This window comes from Tasmannia lanceolata, unplaced genomic scaffold, assembly GCF_043159265.1.
Source record: "Tasmannia lanceolata isolate RefF3 unplaced genomic scaffold, GAP_Taslan_0.1 ptg000007l, whole genome shotgun sequence".
Classification (NCBI taxonomy): domain Eukaryota; kingdom Viridiplantae; phylum Streptophyta; class Magnoliopsida; order Canellales; family Winteraceae; genus Tasmannia; species Tasmannia lanceolata.
Window position 1 is genome coordinate 9,336,479 of NW_027518684.1, and position 16,068 is coordinate 9,352,546.

The 16,068-nt window shown below is 39.8% G+C and overlaps 1 protein-coding gene across 1 annotated transcript; it reads left to right on the forward strand.

Moving 5' to 3' along the window:
* Positions 1-1,890: 1,890 nt before the first annotated feature.
* Positions 1,891-14,823, forward strand: LOC143881778 (histone deacetylase HDT1-like). The gene is made up of 8 exons (XM_077385057.1): positions 1,891-1,974; positions 12,403-12,474; positions 12,581-12,795; positions 12,926-12,942; positions 13,117-13,280; positions 13,978-14,074; positions 14,173-14,306; positions 14,570-14,823. The coding sequence occupies exons 2-6, from the start codon at positions 12,460-12,462 to the stop codon at positions 14,044-14,046; spliced, it is 480 nt and encodes a 159-aa protein (XP_077241172.1). The 5' UTR covers positions 1,891-1,974; positions 12,403-12,459; the 3' UTR covers positions 14,047-14,074; positions 14,173-14,306; positions 14,570-14,823.
* Positions 14,824-16,068: the final 1,245 nt, after the last annotated feature.

Consider the following 16,068-nt stretch of genomic DNA (forward strand, 5'->3'; position numbering starts at 1 on the left):
AGATCATATAAAATTGTTTTATGATGATTCTAAAGGAAATCAGAATGGTTGTGTATTAATAAAAATTATTCAACCTATTAAAAGTACGAAATAATCGCTTAAGGTGAATATTGGGCAGAAAGGGAGTTTGGACCTCAACTTGTGCACTACAAACATAAGTTATTTTATGATTTTATGTGTTGATGTGCAAGTGATTTATCTTCTCATTCGTGGTTTGTTCCACATATTGTCTGCAATGTATTAATTTTAATTTTATTTAATTGTTATATTCCATCTGGACAGTTGTGCGGACAACTGGTTTCCCATGGAGATTTGATCATGATGTATAGATTACCTAGGTTAGTGTAGGACACTAGGGTAGTTTATTTCATGTTCATATAACTCCAATTGAAGATCGGATCATTCACTTGGAGGCCGGCGGACGAATCAAATCAACCGTGGCATGGAGATGCTTCAGATGGTCTAGAAAATGATGGCGGCTCTTGATTCGACCAAGGACGGAATTATACATCAATGTTACTGATGTACATGGTATTATATGATTAGGCATATATCTAAGTTTTGCCCCTTTGGATGATTCGCCTTGAGGTCGAAGAATATTCCTAGTGCGAAAGCACTAAGTTGCCCAAAATTCACCCTCGGTTTGGTACCGTTGAGTTGTGGGGATACCCTTATTTAAATAAGGTTAGTCGGAGTTTCCTACAACCCAAATACCAAATTGAGTTTATGGTTTGATTGTTGTATTCACGTGATGAATGATTTGTGGATGGTTTGTTTTTCTGATGCATGTTTTTGTTTCCATTGGATAGTTACTTATGTTGAAACATGCATGACATGTTGTTATCACACTCCCACTATTATGATATTAAGTTGATAAATGGAGATCAAATTGAAAGAATTAAACTCCATGGTCTTCCATAGCCATCTAGTGGTTGGCTAGTCAAGGGAATAGAACGGTCACATGCCAAAGCAGAAGCCGATTCCATTCCCTTGGCTAGAGTAACCGTTAGATTCTCATGAGGATAAGGGAAACATTCAAAAAATGCAAAAGTCACATGCCAAAGCAGAAGCTTTTGTAAATTTACACAATTTTTCTAGGCAATGAGTCTAACTTAACCAAGTAAAAGGTATTAAGGATAAACATATCGCGATGCTTAGAGGGCAAAAAGAAAATCGGATATTATGTGAGATAAAGGGTTACTAAAATCAACCCTTTAGCTTTCCTTGGCCTAGCACTAAACAAGGCTTGATGAATCAAGTAACTAAAATAATCCTCACCGAGGTATTATCGACGGTATTTGGCACGCCTTTGTGGTCGCTAGTTAGATCAAAGGTGGGCAAATACGAGAATGCCCAGAGGTTTGGTGATCCACAGCATTTTTTGGATGGGCCCTGCAATAATTGGGTCCCCAGCGAAAAATATTATTCACCGAACAATCCTATCCCTCTGTTTGTTTTAGATTATGACAACCGATTGTGGAGTCCACAACCTTTTACTGTTTTGCACTAAATTTGAGTCGAATAATCGGCTGGGAACTCCACACTCGGCTGCCATAATCTAAAACAATGAAGGGTATTTTTGTGTTATGAACTATTTATTTTTTTGAGAAGTTATGCTTCACACCAGGCAATATTTTGCAAGGAAATAGATTGGTGGTAAATGAATAGTAGGGACCCATTTTGATGATCCAAACCGTTCATTTACAGGTTGGGCCATAGATCGAAAATCTCCTGGAGTAATACATCTCTAACCATCCGATCAGTGGCGAATGTTGCTTTTCTCTTCATTATAAAGCCAATAATACATGAATGGTTAGGATGATCTTTGAGGCGCAAAGAGTTTAGATCCTCTAAAAAGTGGTCCCACTTATAACTTGGACCTGGTCCCTCGGCCTTCAAATTCGTCCACTTGTTAAGAAAAAGCAAACCTTCCAGAGCCCCGTTAACAGAACATCCCGTCGATGGAGTTTTTCCGTAAGTATTTCTTCCCTTTCTGCATTTTGTCCCCATCGAATTTCTCTATTTGTTTCCTGTTTGCTTCAATCGCTGTTTCAATTTCTCTTTTCCCCTTTTCCAAGAGGAGTTTTTTTTAATCGTTGCTTCATTTCACTTTCATACCGTATTCTCTTTTGACATTCTGCACTAATTTCTATATTATTGGTAGTTTATTTTGTGCTAATGATTGTTTTGGTTGTTGTTACTCTTCAAATGTGTGCTATTGTGTTTCTATTATTTGTTAGCATTCTGCATTACTTTCCACATTTTTGGCAGTTTACATTGTTATGCGATCTGGATTTCTTTGTCTTCGCTTTCCCTCTTATGCTGTTTTACATATCATCAACTCCTTTTCTAAGTATTAAGCTGTATATTTCAGTCAAGTGTCTATCCATAACATATGCTTTGTTTTGTGATGTGGGTTTTCCTGGTCAAACTGTTTCATCTATGATTTCCTTCTCAATGCATTGTGAAAATGAAGATTGGATTCCATGTATTTCAGTTGTACAAATGCTTCTCTTCTACTGGAGTTGTAGAAAATTAACCAAAATCTGTTCATTAAAATAATAGGGAAGTGATATATCCGCCCCTTTTTATTACTTGGGACACCCAGCAGCAGCGTATCGATGAATGCAGAGGGGCTGATGTATTTCACGTCAGACGGATTCATTGGGGCTGATTGCCACGTACACTGCTTCTGGGTGTCCCAAGCAATCAAGAGGGGCGGATTTATCACTTCCTAAATAATAATGAGAATGTCAGAATCAAGTTTTTTGCTAAAATGTCTGAAACAGGATATTCCGTTTGCGTCGTGATTAATATGTTTATGAATGAGTGGATATCTCCATCTAGATTAGAATATTTTCTTCTTTATATGTAGTTCATTGATGTAGAACCGGGAAGAGAAATAGACGAAAGGGGAGAAAAAGAGGACAAAAAGAGAAGACAAGGAGAAGAACATAGGAAGAATAGGGGGAGAAGGGAAGAGGAATTAGGGGGAGAAGAGAAGAGGGAAGAAGAGAACTAATAAGAAGGGAATATTAGAGGGGAGAAATATCACTCAATCTTATTAATCATCCAAAGCTAAAATTCATAATACAATGAGGCCTATATATAGGCAATGGGATGGAAATAAAGTTCCATAGAAAATAAATCCTAGAAACTAAATCTAAATAACATGGGGTCTTGCAGCCCTTGCGACTTGCCTACCGAAGGTATGAAATTTTCAAAGTTTGTTAAGAGTAACGTGTATTCCTATTCTTGTGTTGATGTGCAGGGTGCATCTATGGGTACCAAGGAGTTTCTCAGTTCGTTTGACTGTCAAATTACCAATAATCCTGGTCCATACTCTCTCGTTCCTGTATCTATGCCTCAAGGTGTAGTGATCGATCTGAAGCGTTTGATCTTGGCTGGGGCATCTCACTTCTGTAGTTCCGTTGATACTAATTTGGAGGTTGTTAATACAAATCATGATGGGGTGAGGATTAGGGAGGAAGTAATTTGTGATTCGTACGGTAGAGGTCAGTAAAAGGCTTGGGCTATCTTACTCTGGTCCTATGGTTGAATTTAGAAACATGATCAGATCTTCTGAGCTTAGGGATTTTGAGGTTTGTGGTAATAAGCCAAGTACCTTGACTGAAACACCTAGGAAAAAATTGAGGGAATCGGCAAGGTTGAAAATCTGAGGTCAACTATGATGGGAGTTTTGTTGGCGAGGAGTCAATTAGATCTATGCCGGGTAGAAAAAGGAGTGTGAGGAAGGGGAGTAAGAGTGCTAAATTTGTTTCCTTATGAAGATTCTATCTTGGAACATTAATGCTTTGGGATCTTTGGCTAAGAGGGCTCAAGTAAAGGAGATTGTTATAAAATCTAAACCATATCTTATTTGTATCCAAGAAACAAAGTTGGAGGTTATAGACAAGAATACAATTAGAAGTTTAGGAGTAAGATCTGAATGGAATTTTTCATTTGTTGAAGCTATTGGTGCTTCGGGGGGCATTTTAGTTGCTTGGGATGAGTCTTGTTGGGTCTTGTCTGAGGAATGGGAGGGAAGGTTTTCGATTTCCATAGTCCTTCGTAGGGTGGAAGATGCATCTTTGTGGCTATTTTCTGGTGTTTAGAGCTAAACCGAGTTAGGGTTAGATGGTCTCTCCCTTGGTGTATTGGGGGTGATTTTAATGAAATTAGGTATGTCTGTGAAAGATTAGGTTGTCGGAGAGCAAATCAGAATATGCTTGCTTTTGCAGATTTTATTGCAAAGCATGATTTAATAGATCTACCCCTATTTGGAGCTAGATTCACGTGGTCCAGAGGAGACAGCTGTAGTAGGATTGATCGTTTCCTCATCTGTCCCAATTGGATGAACTTGGTCTTTGAGGTTTATCAGAAGGTTCTCATCCATTCGGTATCTGATCACTGCCCCGTCTTCTTTGATCCAAGATTGGAGTCTTGGGGTCCTCCACCTTTCAAGTTTGAGATTGCGTGGCTTCAACTTCCCCACATGGAGGATAGAATGGGAGGATGGTGGGAATCGCATAAGTCTGAGGGTCCAACGGATGTGGTTATAGGGCAAAAACTTAGGCATGCAAATAAAAAGTTAGAATGGGTGGCAGAAAGGAGACTAGTTGAATCGAGCAGAAAAGTCTAGTTGGAAAGTCGTATTAGGGACCTATCTGTGTTGGAAGAATCTGGGCTTGGGAATGCTATTTCGAGGGAGGAACTGGGTAGAGTTAAAGAAGAGCATAAAGGCTTGCTGCTTCATGAGGAAATTACTTGGAGACAAAAGTCGAGAGTAAAGTGGTTGAAAGAAGGGGACAAAAATACGGCGTATTTTCATGCAATGGCCAGTGCCCGAAGGCGGAGGAATAGGATTGAGTCACTGATAGACAAGGGATCTAGAGTGTCGGGGAAGGAAGATGTTACTAGAGTGATTTTGGACTTTTATACTGCCCTATATTCGTCTGAATCTATCATTAGACCAATCCCGGTGGAGCTGGAGTTTAGTGAGCTTAGTATGTCTGAGAGAAATGCTTTAGAAAAACCTTTTGAGGAGGAAATCAAAAAAGGAATTTTTTCGATTAGTAGGGATAAGGCCCCTGGCCCTGATGGCTTTTGTTTAGCATTCTTCCAGTCGTGTTGGCCGTTTGTTAAAAGGGATATTATGAAATTCTTTGATGAGTTCTATAACGGATTGGCCTTGGATAGGGGTATTGGGGCTGGGCTACCTTTATTGCTCTTATCCCTAAGATTGCAGGTGCTTCTAAGATAACTGATTACTGTCCTATCAGTCTGGTGGGTTTCTTATATAAAGTGCTGGCAAAAGTGTTAGCGGATCATCGTAAGGTGGTTCTTCCATCTATTATCTCAGATTGCCAAAGTGCTTTTGTAAGTAAAAGGCAGATTTTAGACTGCTCATTAGTTGCTAATGAAGTCATTGACTCATATGCTAGACTTGGTGAGGATGCAAATTGGATATGGAAAAGGCCTATGATCGGGTGGAATGAGACTGTTTGGATTCCTTGCTTGAAAGAATGGGTTTTGGAAGTCGGTGGAGAGAATGGATGAAGAAATTTGTTTCTTCTGCTTGGTTTTCAATTCTGATTGATAGGTCCCCTAAAGGATTTTTCAAGTCATCATGAGGACTTAGGCAGGGAGATCCTTTATCCCCTTCCTTTTTGTCATCATGGCTGAGACCCTGAGTAGATTGATCTCCAAAGGGATTGGGATGGGATTATTCAATGGTTTTAGAATTGGGAATGATCGGGTTGAAGTGTCATATCTTCAATTTGCAGATGATACCCTTATTTTTGTGCGCCGGATGTGAATCAAGTTTTGAATTTGAAATCTTCCCTTAAATGTTATGAGTTGGTTACTGGCCAGAGATCTAATTTCTGCAAATCTAGGTTGTATGCCCTAAACATCCCCCGGGTCGAAGCTCTTGATCTGGCAGAGATCTTGGGTTGTCAGTTAGAGAGTCTGCCCTCGACCTACTTGGGCCTTCCTCTGGGGGTAGGAAGACCAAATAAAGCTTTGTGGGAGCCGATCGTTGAAAGAATTGAAAAGAGATTGGAGTCTTGGAAAAGGAGTCTTGCCTCTAGAGGGGGTAGGCTTGTGTTGGTTAAGGCAGTTTTGGCCAATATTCCCATTTATTTTTTGTCTTTGTTTAAATGCCCTATCAGTGTAGTTAGTCGTATTGAACAAATTCAGGGAGATTCTTATGGGGAGGCACTACTGAGAAGAAGGGATTCCCTTGGTGAACTGGAAAAAAGTGTCTTCCTACTAAGAATGGTGGTTTAGGTATTAGAAGTGTGAAAGAATTTAACCATGCCTTGTTGGGAAAGTGGTTATGGAGGTTTGTGGAGGAACAATCGCATTTGTGGGTAAAGGTGATTGGGAGTAAATATGGTTGCAAACAGGGAGGTGGGAATTGAATAACCTTTTTAATAAACAAGGTCTGACTGTGTAGCATGATATATTGAAAATCAATGTTCTAAGGGCGGAGCTGGGCGGCTAACTGACCTCCCAGCTCCCAGGCGGCGCTCAGGCGTTTTGAGGCGTTTTTTTTTTTTTTTTTTACATATTAATATATTTTCATAATATCTTACATTTTTTATGTAAAATACAAATACTTGAATACATAATAATCCAAACCATTTTATGCATAAGCACTAAACATTAAATAATAATAAAAAGTCAAAAACGCCCAGGGCCTAGGTGACTGCCTCATAACCTGGGCGGTCGCCTCATCGGCTGGGCGGCCAAACGCCCAAGGCTTGGGCGGTCGCCTCATCACCTGGGCGGCCGCTTAATAACGTCCAGGAGGTGAGACCGCTTTTTTAAACGCCCAGGGCCTGGGTGGTGCGTTTTTTCTGCGCCCAGCGCCTAGGCGGCCGCCTTTTAGAACAGAGTTGAAAATGTCTCACTCATTTAATATGAGTGTTAGGTTTAGGGTCTATTGTGGGGATCGTATTAAATTTTGGAGTGATGAGTGGTGTGCTTCTGAGCCTCTTATGAATTTGTTCCCGGATTTATATCGTTGCTTCTGAGAAAGAGGCTTTTGTTTGTGATTGCTTCATTCGTAGCCATGGTAGCTTAGTTTAGTCTCCAAGGTTTAGGAAAAATTTCTTTGATAGGGAGTTGGATTCATCTTTCCATTTTCTTAAGCTTTTAGATGGGTGCTATATTAAGAGGAATGGGTTGGATAAGAGAGTATGGACTGTGAAATCTTCAGGTATTTTCTCTGTGAAATCTTTTTATTCTCTCGTGGTGCATCCTCTCTTTGCCAAGGTATGGAATGTTCCTTGCCCGCTTAAAGTTCGTATCTTCGGGTGGGCGGTTTGTCGCGATCGGATTCAAATGATTAACTTCCTTCGGAATCGTGGTATGATACTTGTTGACCATTGCCCCCTATGCTTGAAAGATGGTGAATCTGTGGGTCATCTTTTCATGCATTGCTCTTTTGCCCATCAGATATGGAGTTTCATATTTCAGAGGTTTGGTATTTGTTGGATTTTTCCATTTACTATTTTGGAATTGATGGATTGTGGGTCTTTGTGCCGTGGAAAAAAAAAAGGTAAACTGTTGTGGAATATTTGTCTTCTTGTAACTTGGTGGGTGATTTGGAAAGAGAGAAATTCTAGAGTTTTTGAGGGAATAACTAAATCTCCGTATTGGCTATATTTGAAAATTATTGATCTCTCTATATCTTGGGCGAGGAGCCTTTCGGCATTTCGTTTTGTATCGGCTTTTGACTTATGGGAGGGTTGTAGGGAAGTATGTTTCAGTAGAGAGGATCGGCCTCAGGTAATGCAGCGGTGGGAGGCTCCGCCTAATGGGCTGCTTAAAGTTAATTTCGATGGGTCGAGTCTCGGGAACCCGGGTCCAGCTGGGGTCGGTGGTCTTTGCTGTGCTTGCGAAAATGTTACTTGGGCCTATTCCTGTCCTCTTGGGCTATGTGATGCCTCAGAGGCTGAGGTGAAGGCAGCATATCAAGGTGTCAAAAGGGTTGATAGAATGAGTATCACGCTATAGTGGAGGGTGATTCACTCAATGTGATTAGATGGATGCGTGGATCGGTGTTGCCGCCTTGGAGATTTTCTTCTAGTTTTGATGAAATAGATGATCTAATCTCGGGTTCCTCTATTGGTTTTAATCATGTCAGGAGATCTGCAAATGGGGAAGCGGATTCTTTGGCTAGGGGTGGGGTTTGTCATGTTGAGTTGGAGTGGTTTGACTTCCTCCTTGAGGGTCTTCTTGTTTTTATCTGTATTTGTATTATCTCTTGTATTCTTTGATGGGGTCCATCTCGGCCCTCTCCTTTCTTAATGAATTCAATTTGCCATTTCAAAAAAAAAAAAGAGGAAATAAAATCCTAGAAACTAAATAACATGGAAATAAATCCTAATAACTGCATCATTCTCCTCCTCTTGAAAAGAACTCGGCCTCGAGTTATAGTCCTCCTGGATCAAATATGTACACGATCAACTGAAGCCGTATGAATCGTAATCCGTCGAACTCTGGAATGCTGTACAACGCTCGTGATGTCTGAGAAAGTGGTATGGAACACGAGCGTAGTGATATAGAAGGCATCATCCATGAAGAACCATAAAGAAATGAACCTCTCCTAACAAGTAATGCTGCATGGAATATAGCAACATACTCTTCCTGTATTGGAGTGATGGCCATGGGAAGCATCAATCGTTGCTCTACAAGGTCAATCTCTCTGCAAATGCTAAGACCTGATCAAACTGCGTAACATGTTCCTCTGTGTCAGCACAAAGATCGACAATCTTTGTGCTGATAATTCCTCGACCTGTCGACGTAACTCAGTTCGCTCAAGAGGATTCATGCGGTAGTGTGGAAGGTTAGGCAATTTAGAACCTGGAATTAGGTCAATCGCATGCTGAACATCCCTCATGGGTGGTAATTTTGCAGGAAGCTCATCAGGAATCACATCGTTAAATTCCTGTAATAACTGGTTGACCTCAGGTGGTAGGTCAACTAGTGGCTCCGATGAGAGCTTTAGAGCTCCTTCATCCACTTAAGCCAACATATGCCCTGTCTCATTACTGGCTCCTTCAAATTCTTTATGGTTCAAAATATGATGCCTGTCCCTCTTAGTCAGCTGATTCTTTTGCCCGGCACATTCGTGACCTCCATGCTGAAATACGTTGTATGATTGCTACGAGTAAAGTTGACTACAAACTAACCGCTGATGTACATTGTAGGAAAGTTGAATTTAAGGAAGGCGACATTCGTCTAGAGCGTTACCCTCGCCATTCTTTCAAAAAGTTACGTGCTCGAACTATTGGACCTTTTCGTATCCTTCGTAAGTATGGCCCTAATGCATATTTAATAAACTTACCTGCTGATATGAATATTAGTCATGTATTTAATATCGAATACCTTATCACATATTGAGGTACCTTCAAGCGTCCTACTATGCCGACAGATGTTTCTACTGGTCGAACTGATAGCTCTTCTGTTCCAGCCTCAATACCAGTGGTTCCGCCAATTCCACCACTTCCTGCCGACCAGATTGATGCTATACTTACCGATGAGATCGTTTCATCACGCCATGGTGGTTTTCAGCGCTATCTTGTCAAGTGACGTAGTCGACCAGATTCAGACGCTACTTGGCTTACAGAGAGGAGCTTCGTCGTTTGGACCCCGATATCTTGGAGCAGTACCAGATTCTTCACTCTTCAGAGAGTTCTTTTCTGCAGGGGAAATGATGGAGATCGACGTCCCTTGCGAGTTTATTTTCGGCGGGCTGCGCTCAAGGAGCCCCGTAGAGATCTTATTATTGTTATTTGTGCCCCTTAGGGATCTTTTGTTATTTTTAGTGTTATTAGGGGTATTTTGGGGCATATTTGATTTATTAGGGTTATTTTAGTCTTTAGGGTGTTTTAGTCTTTTAGGAGCTCTTAATTAAGCAAGTTTCTTTCTTTTAGGGATTGTTAAAAGCCTATATATAGGAATTGCTACAGCTTTTATTATAACCTTTGATGATTAATTGAATTGAGTTAAGCTTTGAGTGCTTCTTCCTCCCTAATTTTTTCTTCTCCTCCTTAAATTCTTATCTTCTTCGTCTAATTCTTTTTTTCTTCTTTCTTCTTCTTCTTCAATTTCTATTCTCAGCCTACATCATTCATGTTGCCCGATGTTGCCTCTACCGGAAGGGAATGACAAGTAACTTCAAATGGCTTTCTATATTTTATTTGTGATAATGACCTTAAAACTCCTCTGTTTGTCAATCTATGTTATTGTAGAACTGAGTTGTACCGCTGTTTAATAACTCTCCGAGCCAATCATTGAATTGCTGAAGTTAATGAAAACTTGGCATATCGTTCATTGAGTTGACCGAGTCGACTCGGTTTTACCTTTGCCGAGTTCTTGTCAGAGTCCAAGCTTTTATAAACACGGACTCTGCCTCAAACTTTACTGGTAGTAGATTTCATGGTACTATTCTTTGTCTTTCAATTTATATTCTGATTGGTCACGAAGAATCATTGGCCACAAATATTTCTATATGTTTCCATACTTGTTTCGGTTGCTTTCACCTTCTGTGCTCAGTTATCCTTAAATCGGCAGCATCAAAGAGCTGATAATAAATCTGTGAGATGTTCGAATTGATTCCTTTTTACTCTCTATGTATTCAAGTTACTTATGTGCTATCATTAGCCCTCATTATCTAATTCAGTCTTTGTTATATGTACATGAAATATTTTGAGGGATATGGATCCCTGAACTCCAAACTTGTGGGTTTTATCAATTTAGCTGATAAAATTGTCCGCTCAGGTAAGGCTACTCAAGAGGGGAGGGGTGAAGTTTGAGGGTTTAATAAAAACTTTGTTCTTTTTAAAACTATTTTCAATTTATCGCAAGAACAATGCTAAAGTAAAGAATAAATCAATCACACAAGACAAATAAGGAGAGAGAGAGAGAGAGAGAGAGAGAGAGAGAGAGAGAGAGAATGCACCTGGATTTATTGTGGTTTGGCCTAACCTGGCCGACGTCCACTCCCTCAAGGATATTCCCTTCTTAAGCCTCAACTAACTGATCTCCTTACGGGTGGAGATCAAACTGTTTACATTCCAAAGGTTGATCCGGTGCCTTCCCACCAACTCCGAAGCTTTATCCCCTAGCTCCTAGCCGAAGGTTGGTGCGGTGCCTTCCGACCACGACCGAATGTTATGCCGTGCCTTCTCACCAAATACGATACAAATAGAAACAAAACCTTCTCACAAGGATGTTACACAATTGATCTCTCTTACAAAATGCCTCTCGAGAAGATAAACAAAGAAAACCTATCAGATCCCTCAAGATTTTGCAAATTATTGCCCAAGGATGTTCGAAAACTTAGAATATTGATCAAATGTTAGCCCAATTGTTAAGTCTGATGTTGTTAGGGACCCCAAGGGTCATATTTATAGACTTTGGAAGAGAAATAGCTCTTATAGCACCTCAAACGTGAGAACGGACAAACTACGGGTGAGCCACGGTCGACCGTTGAACTAGCCGTTGGAGACTTCATCGTTGCAGGTTTTCCCTGGACGATCAACCGTACACAACCACAGTTTTTTGGGCTCCAATTTCTCTCTCTTCCAACTTATGTACCATGACTTTTATGTTCATTCTTAGTTTGATTTAACATCCATAAGTGCCATTTACTTACAATTACCATGAGGGATTAGTTTACAAATTAAGCTTGACTAATGAGACTTGAATTTTTCAATACTTAGTGTCTTCAATCTTCAAAGCATAAGCAATATGATTCCAATCTTTTTCTTCATGCTCCATGGATCTCCATTCTTCTTCAATCCTTGGCTCCATGCTCCCATGCTCCATGCTCCATGCTCCATGCTCCATGCTCCGTGCTCCGTGCTCCATGCTCCATGCTCCATGCTCCATGCCTTGATCTATGATTTAATATCTTTTGAAGAGCATTCTTAAGAATCATTTAAATGTTAGTGTACATCAATTAATATAAAATATCGTATATCATATTGTGTTTGTTCACTTTGTTGTCATCAAAACATGACTTGGAAGGATTGGCCAAGATTGAATCCTTGGGCTAACGCTAGTTAAGGGCCTGATTGTTTGCTAAAAGAATATTTAAATGGATATGTGTATTGTTTGGTAAAAGAATATTTAAATGGATGTGTGAGCACCTTGACCTTGGTGCCACCCTTTATCCACTGTATGGCAAATATCTGCTGGCTTGGAAAAATTCCAATATATGAGCTCTACTCTAAGTAAGGTGTCACTGTTTTCATGTGAATTGATTTTTTCCTCATGTACTATGTAAATGGAACTTTTATAAATGTTTTATTTTTATTTTTATTTTCTTTGTTACGGTTCTTGTTGCTGAAGCTATTTATCTGGTAAACTTGTTATGATAGCTAGGTGTTGAAGTTAAAGCTGGGGTGCCCCTCAAGTGTGTGCCTTGGTCATAACAAATATATGCATGTCTCGCAGGTAGTTATCAGGTCTAACATTTTCTCTTTGATTCTTTAAATCAGTATTCATTGCCTTCACTGAAAATGTGGCCTCCAATTAAACGGGTTCTACTGCTGTTATGTAGGCATCTCTTGGGGAATCTAAAAAGGACAAAGAAAGTGCGCCTATTCACGTCTATGTGAAGATTGGGGATCAGAAGTTAGTCGTTGGAACGCTTTCGTCCGAAACCCGTGCTAATATTTCATTGAATCTGGTCTTCAAGAAAGAATTTGAACTATCTCAGAGTTCGAAAAATGGGAGTGTCTACTTTTGTGGTTACAAAACAATCATTCGGGAAGAATATCCATTGCATTGTTTTCTTCGTTTGCTAGTTGTTGGTGTATTAAATACTTGTGTTTCACTGCGATATTGCATACTTGTTTTTATTCGTTGATTGGTTTCCTTGAGCCTGGTTTCTTCTCTTGGTCACATCTGATGTCTTCAGTGGTCAGTCTTGAAATAATGCATCCTATTATAGCAAAGTACTGCTTTCAATGATACACCATATGCTTTCAATGATACACCATATAGTAAATCGTCGTCTATTTATTGAGTTAAGGTATAATTAGTGTTAGATCTTTTTTTCTGGTAACAGCGTTTGTTTTCACTTTCACCATTTAGGGGCCAAGGAGGAGGAGCCTAAACCTGCTATGGATGAAGCTAATGCTGCAAAACCTGAATCATCAGTTCCTAAGAAGTTGAACTTATTAATGGGACCAAAAAATTATGAGGATGATGAGGATGAACATGATGATGAATCCGAGGAAGATGAATCTGACAATGAGGTAAATGATTTTTTTTGGGGAAAAATACAGATACACCCCCTCAACTTTCTGACATTTTCAACTATAACCCTGACTTTTAAAAGTCACCAACCACACCCCCCTGAGGTTTCAATTTGTATAAGGTAGACCCCCTTAGTTGACGGTTCACCCACAGATCGAAGGGTTAGGATGATCCTATGGAGCTGATTTTTTGGGCACATCCTATCTATGTCAGGGCACATCAAATGAACGCTTTGGATCATCCAAACAATGTGGGCCCACTGTGTTTTTGGTAGTGTTTGGATTCGCGTATGGGGGTTTGGAGGGGGGTATGGGGTCTTCATTAGCATTGATATTGTTTCAAAAGAAGGGGTCTACCTTGTATAAATTGAAACCTCAGGGGGTGTAGTTGGTGACTTGAAAGTCAGGGTTAGAGTTGAAAATGTCAGAACGTTGAGGGGGTGTAACTGTATTTTTCCCTTTTTTTTCTAGAGAAAGAAAAAAGAAAATCTACTTGGTTTCAAACTTTTAGTATCATTACTGGACTAATATGATCACTAATAAACCTCTTTTAAATGATTGTTAGCTGCATACACCATGAATCGATATCATTCAATAAAAAACTTAGCTTGTCCATTAATTACTTATATTGCCTGTTGAAAATATCAATTGTTCATCTATTAAATGTCTCGTTTTTTACTGGATGAGCATTGTACAGGACATTCTTGAAGGGGAAGACCAAAGGGATGAAGACTCAAGACGACGGCGATTTGGACAAAAGCGCTGAGGAAGAAGACGAAGCTACACCTAATAGAGTATGTTTACAATGTCTCCCTAGTTAAGCTCCTTGCTTATTTAATTTGTGGGTATTAATGAATCTTCTTTTTTATATACCTGTTTTCTTTTTGTGAAGGCTGAACCAGGCAAGAAGAGACCAGCAGAACCTGCTGCCAAGACACCTGTTCCTGAGAAGAAGGGCAAGTTGGTTAGGCCCGGTATCCAGAAGGGCAAGTCAGCTGGCACATTCGTTTGCCGTTCTTGTAAAAGGTATGCTTTCATATTCTATTCCTTTTTTGCATTTTTTTTTGTTGCGAATTTTGAGATAATGATTATCGTGAAAGGTTTTGGTAAATCTGTATGGGATTTTGAAGTTAAAATTTTAATTTGCTTTTAGATATCAAAAAATCAGCATCGGCTGGTTTGCTAAAATTTAACAATATAGATGGGTGCTGTTATTCAAGTTTCTAAAACCCCAAGTTTCTGGGCCCCCCTAAAATATGGTTATCTTTGTCTTAATCTTTTCTTAACAGGATTTACTTCTCTTTTGGTGCCTGGCCATACGACCACAGGAAACAATGTGTTGTATGTTATGAAAAAGGGAATGTCGTAGTCATGAAAGGTAAGGATTAGGAACTAGCTTCATACAGAAAATTGGTTGTTCCTGGGAGGCTCCTATAGTTTTATTTTGTTTACAGTGACTGTTTGATAGGCAAGGGTTCCTATCCTAAGACCCGATGGAAAATATGTAAATAAAGGTGCATTTTAGACCACTTATTCCCAGCCATTGCATTTTGGACATTTGACTGCATGAATTTCATCTTGTAGCTCTTAGAGAATTGATGTTTGTAGTGAAAATTGGCCCTGGGAGGGGGAAGGAGCAGATGAAGAGCCATGGCTGTCTTCAGCTCTTGAGAATTGATCTTGGTAGTGAAAATTGGCTCTGTTAGGGGGAAGAAGCAGATGAATAATCTCATCGGTACTATCTTCTCCCTGGTAATAATGTCACTCAAACGCCTTCACCCAATTCATCCAGTGTATATAGTAAATCTCCCCTCTGCAAAGAAACCCATTGTTTTGGATGTCTCTTGTTGTTTCTTGCTTGTCGTTGATGTGCACACTTGTCGTCTCATAAATCCCCCCTCTACAAGGTTGACAACCCAACACTACTACCAATATCCTATGATATAAGGGGCCGTTTGGATACACGGATTTTAGAATCAGGTATTTCTTCAAAATTGTAGCTAAGAGACTAGAAGAAGCGGACCAGCTGTCATTTTTGACCTCGTCCTTCTTTCCGTCAGCAAGAGAGTAGCAGAACCTCCCATTTTTCCAGGTTTTAGAAGGCTCTGGATGCAGGACAGCGGCAGCAGCTTGGGCATGAACCCTCGTTTACACTCTTTTCAGACTGAAAACCCGGATTCTAAAATCCGCGTATCCAAACGGCCCCTAAGTTCTAGACAACAAGGCTCGTCTCTTCCCTGTTTTTTTTGAAATGGTAGTCTCTTCCCCGTTGACTCCTTAGACCACTGCTCTACGAAGTAAATACCAACCAAACAAAGCCAGGGTTCTAAAGTTGGGTCTGCTATCCTTCACATGAATACTGGAGTTAAATACAAGGATTGGGACCTTTTCCCCTTGCATGTTAGTTCAAACATACAAAAGGTGTGATTGGATACCTGTGGGTCTTCTTTTAGGAAATGATATCAGCACAATCATGTTTTAATATTGTACAAACCTAGCTTTTTCTTTTCTTTTTTAATGAACTCGTGAAAGCTTTTTGGGAGCTGTAAATGACATTTGACAGCTCTTTAGATTATAAAAGACAAGTGGGTTTGTGCAAATATTAAAACATTGTTGTGCTTGTATCATATTAAAACATTATGATTTGATGTAATAAATCTGGTACATGTACTTTTCATTTGGTGTACATTTTGATTAACGATTGGCTTCCAAGTTCCAACCAAAGACCGGCTCCACCACCTTGTTGATCTTCTTGAGAATCCTTTCATGTTCAAATTATCCGAACTAA

Bases quoted from the DNA above. Each gene is read 5' to 3' on its own strand.
- LOC143881778 (XM_077385057.1), top strand. The intron at 13,281-13,977 runs GTAAATGATTTT...AGCATTGTACAG, and splicing joins AAGATGAATCTGACAATGAG to GACATTCTTGAAGGGGAAGA.